The sequence below is a fragment of the Fragaria vesca genome, linkage group LG6 (genome assembly GCF_000184155.1).
Source record: "Fragaria vesca subsp. vesca linkage group LG6, FraVesHawaii_1.0, whole genome shotgun sequence".
Taxonomy (NCBI): domain Eukaryota; kingdom Viridiplantae; phylum Streptophyta; class Magnoliopsida; order Rosales; family Rosaceae; genus Fragaria; species Fragaria vesca.
In genome coordinates this window covers 19,222,139-19,231,387 of record NC_020496.1, presented here as the reverse complement: position 1 = coordinate 19,231,387, position 9,249 = coordinate 19,222,139, and the positions used below count along the sequence as shown (strand labels likewise).

Sequence of the window (9,249 nt, the reverse complement as noted above, 5' to 3'; positions counted from 1 at the left end):
CGCCGGCGCCGGAGAGTGGAGAACGGACCGACAGACGTCCGCACTTTAAGCTGAGTGCGGACGTCCACTTCTGATCCTCTATATATATATATATATATATATATATATTTTATGGGAAACTCCGGTTCCCATAAAATAAAGAACTAACGTTAGGAGATATTCCAATTGCTTACATGTACTACAGTATTAGGATGAACTTGACTGACTTCTGAGGGAAGATTGGGAGCTGAGTTAAGCAGAGAAGGTTTTGCAGATAGGATCAAATTGTTGCCTTCAGTGTCTGCATGGAAGGAAGAAAACATTCCAGATTCAAAAAGTTCAAAGAAAAGATAAAATTTAAAAGAAACGTGAATTCACAATTTAAAATGCTTTATCTATTGCAAAGTTGATAAAAGAAGCTGACGAGAAACATTGATATAAGTAATATCCAATCAGTAAGTAGAATTTTTCGCACCTAATACCAATAACTGATCAAATTCATAACCAGGCTTCAATACTGACTTCATCAAAGTAGCCAGCCCTGAAAACAAGATATGCAATATGTGAACATCAAAGAGCACAATGAACCAATAATCAAATCCAGGGAAAGAATAAATACCATGGTGATCTGCCAAGTGGTCTGTAAAAATTGTGCCCATTGAGTAACCTTTTGCATTAACATAAACCATGACAGCATTGGGGGTTACCCGGTCAACAACTCCTGAAACAAGGCTGCCCAACTTCACCATATCATCCTCAGAAACCCTGACAAGTGAATACTTAATAACTTAGATAAATAAATTATCATACCTTCCTTTCCTTCTTGTTATATAAGTTGATAACACAAAAACTAGTGTTAACTGTGTTTACTTTTGACATCTTACAGGACTACATACGTTAGTGCATACATGGTCCTATCAAAATTCAGACGACTTAAAGATAATATGCAGAGATAAAAAGTCATTGGACAAGAAGTCAAACCTTGGAGGTTGTATTATCAAGCTAAGTTTGATTCTTCTGGATGTAGCATTAGAGCCAATAACTCTACACTTGACAACTTGTCCAACATGATACATAGTACTTGGGCCAGATCCTGGCTCCAATCCAAGTTCAGATCTGGTTTCACATTTAGAACACTAATCAGTGATAAAGCAAAATTTAGACATCACTTCAAACTCAGAACAGAACAGATGACAAAAGAAACAACATCCTAGAATAACTCTTTAGTAAACATGTATGGATATTCAAAAAGGTCATACAAGGAGCTGTTACAACAGATTGGAAAATACATTCAATATCTATGACCTAGAAACTTTTTCATCGCTAGGAAATTTTTCATGGAGAAGCAAAACATGCAATATATTCATAACTATCAAATAATAGTCTTTGTTCTGATTATACATTAAAGGTACAGAATGCATTTGTTGTCTTTACTTGTCTTAGCATATATTTGTACTCAACTGCATCTAACTTAAAAGCAGTTGCTCACGCAGAACACTAAGCTAGTAACACTCAAACACAAGCAGTCGAGTATGCCAGAAAATATACACCATCTAACATTTACAATAAAGAAGTTACCAAAGAAGAAAAGAAAAATATATATATATATATATTGACTATAGTCATATACCGAGGATTATATAACTTTATGGAGAGATTCTGTAGATAGTAAAATAATAGTCATAATAATATATTATTATTATCATTAAATAAAAAGTTTCAAGTAGTAAAGGCTAGCCTTGGGGAAAATCCTTGGACTCCATTGTAAAAGTGGATAAAGCATCCACGTTCTTCAATCTTTCTTATCCACCCATGTGTTATTAATCCGTCAGCAGCATCAGCATATGAACTAAGAATCCCTAGTTTTGACTTTACCTGTAATCCAGCAAGTTTTGCATCAGAGAATAAACAAATGATGCTATTCCGAAAGAGGAAATAAAGGTGTGCGTGTATATATAGACAGAAACACAAGGTGTGGTCCTCTGCAGAAGTGTAGATATCTTTTGTGCTGAAAATTATGGCTTGTACCGTCTAGTTGAAAGATGTGTGTGTGTGTATACACGGACAGGATCAGAAGAGGACGTCCACAAACCTGTAAAAGTGTGGACGTCCCTGCTTTTGCAGCGATCAAGCGCCCCGTGATCGAGCGCCGACGACGGCGCGCCTCCCCCCTAGCGGACTCCAGTAGCGTCCCCGATCACTTTCCCTCCCCGGCGAATCTGCCGAATTCCAGTTTTCCGGCGAGATCACCTAAAACTTCAAACAAAATCGATCTCGCCGGAAAACTGGAATTCGGCAGACTCGCCAGGGAGGGAAAGTGATCGGGGACGCTGCTGGAGGCCGCTAGGGTGGAGGCGCGCCACCGTCGGAGCCGTCCAGTGGAGAACGGAGGGACGTCCGCACGACATCCACCTCTGATCCCGACTGTATATATATATATATATATTTATATATATTACTGTTCTTAATCTTAAAAGAAACAAATATGCCCCAATTAGTGTTCGGTAACTGATAACCCAGCTGATAGAGAGACATGACAATTAAAAAGGAACAGAGAGCACTCATTTTGTTAGTCTGTTCTATTCAACCTAATACTATCGAGTTAGAGCGAGTAAAAAGTCTTATGCTGTAGTATTGACATATAGTGTCATTTTATGAATTGAAAAGACAAGACTGGGATTCTGAAATGAGGTATGTTCAGAAAATTTTGTTTAGAAGTGGTCTATTAGGAAGCATTTTTAAGCTATACTAAACCAAATAATAGAATATACATGTATTTAAAAGCTAATAAAGTATATGAAGAACAAGACATAACATACAAGTGTTTTCTTGTGTGTAACAGTTATTCTCTTGGACTTGCAACCAAGCACACGGAACACAAGTTCAGCCCCAATCTGCAATAGTGGCACAGGAAATGGAATAAAAGGTTTCAAAATTACTCAACTGAGGAGAGTCCTGTGAACAAATATGTATAGATTATAAGAAATAAAATATACCTTAAATTTTTTTCTAGGCTTTGCAATTTCAAATTCAGACATATGAGTGAGAGGGCAAAGAGCCTTCACACCACCAGGGAATTGCACAATAGCCCCAAAGCTGTCAACAGCTATTATTTTACCTCTCACAACCATCCCAGGCTTGACATCAGAGTGAGTGAAAACTGACCCTTCAAATGCACTTGCCTGCTTGAAAGAAACAAATTAGAGACCTGATAATAGAACACAGGTGGAAAATAACATAAAGCTGCCAACACTTGAACGAAGGTACAATACAGCCAAAGGTGACGTGCATGGAATTAACAATCATTAAGGAAATATGCACAAAGAGTAACCTAACTCTTCTCTGTTACTAATAAAAAAAATAAAAAGACGCAGCATGCATGGAAATCACCAATCAAAAGTGCTGCTTCAGAAATATCATTAAACGATAAGTTCATTAAAAGACGCAGCATACATGGAAATCACCAATTAAAAGATATGCTCTGAGTCTCCAAGGAACTAGAATCAACATCCAATGTACAAAATGCAACCGTAATCAGAAAATCAGTCAGCAGCAGTTGTCATTTGGTCAACTTATATGAAAATGGAACTCATTTTCTAAAAAGTGACAATCATGCATACAAGATGTATCTCGTACAGGAAATAGACAACATGTGATATCACATGAGAGTCTGTCTGCCACCGGATACAATATTTGAGAAGCAGTACCTTCAAAATCCCAGTCGCAAGCCCTTCCAAGTGCCTAAAACCAAGAATTCTGACACGAACACGAGTACCTTCCTTGAATTTCTTTTCAAGCTTCCGAACTTCTTCAGCCACATCAGATATCTATAATTAACATAAAATGGGAAATAAAAAAAATCAATATATATAGTGACACCTGTGTAATCAAAATAAACCTCAAAGATAGAGCCACAAAAAGAACATACACTAACATAGGCTGGAGTTGAAATTTGAGTAGATGGTATTTCAAGCAGAAGGCCCAATCCTCTATCAACCCTCACTACCTTTGAATCATCATATATATCTCCAATTTTGACATGCTGCACATGATTAAGTTATTAAAACATGAAGCGAACTACAAAAGTGATAGCCACAAACAGAGAAGAGAAAGATGAGTATAGAAAAGCTTGTAAATTTATTCCAAAGAAAAGCTGAAAAATAAGGAAAATGAAATTATTTGGACCAGCATGTACTTAAAAAAGAAAAAGGACCCAAGATGTCTACCCACCCCTGCGTACATTAAATACGAACCAGGCATGACTAATATTTTGTACTAGATGTGAGAACCTACAGAGTAGCAGCAAAATTGAGTAATAGTAAACTCTGAACCAGGGAAGACAAACTTCTGATTCCAAAAGTTATCTATCCCAAACTTCTAGGAGGTGAATATGAAATACTTACTGAAGGAGGAGCCTTGTTGCGAACAAGATGTGGATTCAGTGTCAAACCAACAGCTCTAGTTGAAGGATCAACAAATAATATTCGAGCATTGAGCTAAACAAAACAGACAACAGAGCTTAGTAGCACATAAATCAACTGGTTAGAAGTTGGCACCTATACATTATCTAGTTTAAATTAATGTTTGCATTTTCCACCATACCATTGTAGGCATGATGACTAATGGGATGTAAATTACAGGTTATAAAACTTACCTTCTTGTTTTGATTGTAGTCTTCCTTCCAGTTTGTAGTAGGGTAACTATTTTGTAGATGATATATATCAACCTGCATTTATGAAATGGATTACTATATAGATAATACCGAGAAATTAACTTCACATACATTGTCGTCCAGTTGCCTTATAGCATTGATTGATGTAAGTAGCAGGTGTTGAAGGGATAACTTACGGTTCCAGTAAAGTACGTAAGAAATGATAACATGACCCCATTTTCAAGGGTGGATAGCACACGAGCATTGACCATCATCCCCGGGACAAGTAAATCAATTGAAATTCCCTTGAGATCTTTGGTCTGTAAGAGTTCAGAAAAGAAAGCTTAATCAAAAGCGAAACTGTGACAAGAAATAACACCCATTATTATAGGTTTTGAAACTACTTTTGTTCTTGTTAGAACTTTTATAGAAAAATGAAAGAAAAATAAATAAAAACAAACACGCGGAAATCATACAGATCTATGATTAAAAGCATAGGGGGCATACCACACACATTGACATTATCTCTGGGTCAGAACTCATATGAACAACCTTGCGGATTTTATCAACTCTTCTAACAGCAGCTTGAAGTAGTTGACCACTGCTCACTTGAACCTCCTTGCTGTCTGTAAGGACATGAGAATGAACCGAAATACATAGAAGAACAAAGACGCTTGAAAAATAGTACTTATAATGAAATAGAAAAAACAGGGAATCAGATCAACAGAATACACATAGTCACCCTATCTACAGTGGGACTTATACATCTCAATTATCATTAGTCTGCAACCAAAAGAATCATGATCCTATACCTAAAGTTAGAATGTCATGTGAAAGTTGACTCCTTTGGCTCTTTATTTGTAAGGGGGAAAAGAGAGTAATTAAAAAGTAACTTTTTATCAACATGAGGCTGTGGTAACAGCAGCTAAGCCTCTTTCCCACCTACAAGGTGTCAGCTATATGAATCATGTCCTATCCCATGTATTCATGGGAAATATTTTCATTTCATTACATACTATCATAATATCAGTAATTACCTCTACCAAGTACCAATATAACTATTTCTTTTCCTCTTCTGCAACCCCAACTCTCAATGTGATTTAGTCACTCCATGTATTAGACCTATCTACCTTCATAATTCAAATAATAGTTTATTCTCTCAATATTTCTTGAACCAGAAATGATCTTGGGGTTTTCCAGCCAATGATGCTTTAACTTGTCACATATGTACCATTTGGAAAAATTTACTCATTGGTTCAATCAAATATGGTAAATGCAATACAAGTGAAATTGCAGTGTTTTTTTCTCTTTCTCCTTACATTAGCGGGTCCTCGTGGGACTTTTAACGCAGAAGTGATCAGAACATACAAAGCCATAGGCGAAATGCAATCTTTATTCCCACGGAATCATGGCTTCTCATATTATAGTAAGCATCTTGCATACACAATATACTTACTTCCCCCGCTTAATTATTTATGAATGGGTATGAGTAATCAGGATTAATAACAACTAAGGCACTAAAAAGTTTTCAAACTGAACTTAACTTACCAGCTTGGCTATTTTTTGGCAAAAACCCTGTGAATGAAGATAAACCAAAATGAAGAATGTAACCGTGGTCTTCGATGCTTTTAACATAGGCTGTAAGGACCTGAAACAATAATTGGCAAAGAAAATATTTAGAAAACAACTCTAAATTCTCAATAGAAAGCCATAGCATTCAGTAACTTGGACCCACTATAGATGTCAATGCAGTGGATCAGAATTAATATGCAAAACTTTCACGATATCTTCTAATTTTTGTATAGGGAAGAAGGTGTGATTGAAATCTTGTTTCTTTCTTTTTCCCTCACTTAGCAAAATGTCTCAAATTCTAATGGTTTTCAAATTGTTAGATTTACACATTTGTTGGCACTTTGCATTGACAAGTTCTAGCAAGCCTCAACTGGGAATTCGAACCTCAAATCCCATGCTATGACTAACGGCGAAGCATTGCTCCAACCGTTTGGATATTTGAGTTGAGTTGAAGCATTGCTCCATCTTATCAGTTAGAAACTTGATTTGTAATCCAGAAGATTCACATAATGTACCAATGAACCATAAATTCCATTTTAAAAATCAAAACCAAAGTGGTCAGATCATCTCTTTTTCATTTAGTTACGTACCATGCCTTCTTGAACAGAATCCAAACTGAAGCCCTTATGCAACAAAGAGAGGCGCAAAGAAAGCCAGATCTTCCGTTTCCCTTTCTCTTTCTTATCCTCATCCAACTGCAACACAATGCAAGATACTAGCTGCCCTACCCGAAATACACTAGGGAGGACACTATCTGCTAAAGCCTGTTAAAGATTACAAAGGGATAGCTTAGAGCAATGAAAATGTCGTGTCGTTAAAAATGTACATACTTGTATTAACAATCCTCTATTACCTCAGTTTCGTCGTCCAAAATAGGATCAAAAGCATCAGAAGCTCGAACTAGTCCTCGCAGGCCCCCCGGAAGACTAACTACAAGGTCCTTTTCATTCACTTCGGCAACAACTCCCCAAACCTTCATCCCAGGAGATATATTCTGACCATATGAAAAGCAACAACAAGTACATCAGCAATCTCTACCGCTATAGAAAAAAAAAAAAAAAAAAAAAAAAATACTAGGTAACACAATTCGCGAAAAATAGAACTGGAAAAATTGAAGGAAACCTTCATAGTGATCTTGTTTGCGTATCTAGGTAGCTTTCCGGTGATGCCATCACCGAAAAGCGAGCCCATGTCGTCCTCGTGTGCAAGGCTCTCCTTCGGCATCTTTCTCTTGTTCTTCTTCCCTCCTTTCTTCAGCTCCCTCTCTTCAGCCTCGAATTCGGCATCAACCTCCGCCCTAATCTCATCGCGCTCTTTTCGATTCAAAGAGCTCCCTCCACCTTCAAATTAAACAAAAACATGAACAAATTAGACTCTGTTGGAATTGAAAAAAGAAGACGATGAAAAAATGAGGGGAGTGTGAACCTCGGGGGAAGTCGGGGACGTCGTCTTCGAGCTGCAAAACCATGGCGGCGTTGGTGGTGGTGTTGTGGTCCTTGTTTGGTTTGAAAGGCTTCTTTGAGGAGTTGTTGAACTTGGGAGGGTCTCTGGGATTCTTCTTCTGGGGTTTCTTGGAAGACGGAGCCATGGTGCTGCGGGAGGAGGAGAGTTGGTTTGGGGGTTTTAGAGGTTTCAGAGGTTTTTAGAAGAAGCGGAACCTCAAGGGTTTAAACGCTAGCCTCTACTACTCAGGGTTTAGGGCGACTAAGAGAAGAAGAGGCGGCATACGACGTCGTTCCCTTTAGTAGGTTTTTTTGCCCTTATTATGGAAGTTTTTTTATAAAAAAAAACAATGTTAGTGGCTTGGTAGTATCATCGATTAATATTATTTTAGTTAAACCAAAACAGTTATGAATTCGACTCATGATAGATTAGTAGATTTTTTGTATCATATACGTGGTATGGTTAAATAAGAAGGGGCCCTTCTAATGAGGACATCTATAATGAGGACTAGTTTAGGACTTTTCGGTTTATCCTACTTTTCAATCTTATATCCATATCTTGACCGTTCGATTTATAAATAATTATGAGTATATCATTTATGCAAATTTTTAGCCATATTAAAAATTGTTAAGGCATTTGTAAGTGTGATTTACCAATTAGAAACTTGAACGGTTCATGTTTGACAAATTTGATTCGTCTATTAATTTGATCTAGTTCGTTACTTTAACAATCAACGATCACAATTTGGCTGAAAATCTGTATAAGTGATCTACTTAAAACTGAACAGATAAGATGTCAAAATGTGATAAAAAAAATTAGTTTTTTAAACCATAAATCGAAAAGTCTTCAACTAATCCTCATTATAAAAATTCTCATTAGAATGGCTCCCTAAATAAGAATATGGTACTTTTGTCAATGTTTCTGTTATATAAGAATTTGTGATTCTAGTTAATTTTTTGCCAAAGGAGCCAGAGACTTCCGCCAATTGGATTCCTAGTATATCGATGGATGGAAAACGAGACATGGAGAATGATTGTTTCATGCTAAATTGATATCATGGGACATAGGTTGTTGATCATTTGAATGATAGGATAGTCGTTGACCCTCCTAAGAGATCCGCAATTCTCGATTGCAGTGAAATTATTATAGTGAAATTATAGTGAAATCATTATAGTGAAATTATTATGTTTCGAAAGCAATTCTCGATTGCAGACTGTGTCTAATTATAAAATTATCACTCAAAGTTGTTAACCCTCTTGTGAAATTATTAAGTTTCACACAGTCTTCAGAATGGCGGGAAACAACAAGTCTAGTACTGAGAGGTTGGCTACCCCTCATCCAATGCCAATATTCTTCGCGAAAGGTACCACTATAACTCATGTGGTGGATTGTGTTGTATACTTGTATGTTTCCTCTTTTTATTGACTCTAACTATCGGCTTGTTTTTATTTGTTTAGCGGAAGTAGTATATTCTTTGTGCAATATCGGAAGAAAGGTTGACTGAAGCGTCTTGAGGAGTCTATGAAGATGTTTGGTTCCTTTGATAGTCAAAAGGTAGCTTGCTTACGGAAGAAGAGATAAGCGCAACCTCTCTCTCTCTCTCT

General features: G+C 36.9%; 1 protein-coding gene across 1 annotated transcript in view; it reads right to left on the bottom strand.

The window, feature by feature from the left end:
• The window catches only part of LOC101294678 (protein RRP5 homolog), a 15,888-nt gene extending 8,126 nt beyond the window's left edge, over window positions 1–7,762 (bottom strand). Inside the window, exons 1-18 of the mRNA XM_004303323.1 lie at window positions 7,628–7,762; window positions 7,325–7,542; window positions 7,056–7,196; window positions 6,793–6,966; window positions 6,175–6,278; window positions 5,138–5,252; window positions 4,828–4,950; window positions 4,634–4,705; window positions 4,383–4,475; window positions 3,908–4,021; window positions 3,687–3,767; window positions 2,976–3,161; window positions 2,799–2,873; window positions 1,718–1,854; window positions 1,008–1,095; window positions 599–758; window positions 455–520; window positions 174–280 (exon numbers count right to left, since the gene is read on the bottom strand). Of these exons, the coding sequence (XP_004303371.1) occupies window positions 174–280; window positions 455–520; window positions 599–758; window positions 1,008–1,095; window positions 1,718–1,854; window positions 2,799–2,873; window positions 2,976–3,161; window positions 3,687–3,767; window positions 3,908–4,021; window positions 4,383–4,475; window positions 4,634–4,705; window positions 4,828–4,950; window positions 5,138–5,252; window positions 6,175–6,278; window positions 6,793–6,966; window positions 7,056–7,196; window positions 7,325–7,542; window positions 7,628–7,670 (2,097 nt within the window). The 5' untranslated portion in view covers window positions 7,671–7,762. The remainder of the gene's footprint in view (window positions 1–173; window positions 281–454; window positions 521–598; window positions 759–1,007; window positions 1,096–1,717; window positions 1,855–2,798; window positions 2,874–2,975; window positions 3,162–3,686; window positions 3,768–3,907; window positions 4,022–4,382; window positions 4,476–4,633; window positions 4,706–4,827; window positions 4,951–5,137; window positions 5,253–6,174; window positions 6,279–6,792; window positions 6,967–7,055; window positions 7,197–7,324; window positions 7,543–7,627) is intronic.
• Between the last annotated feature and the right edge of the window lie 1,487 nt (window positions 7,763–9,249).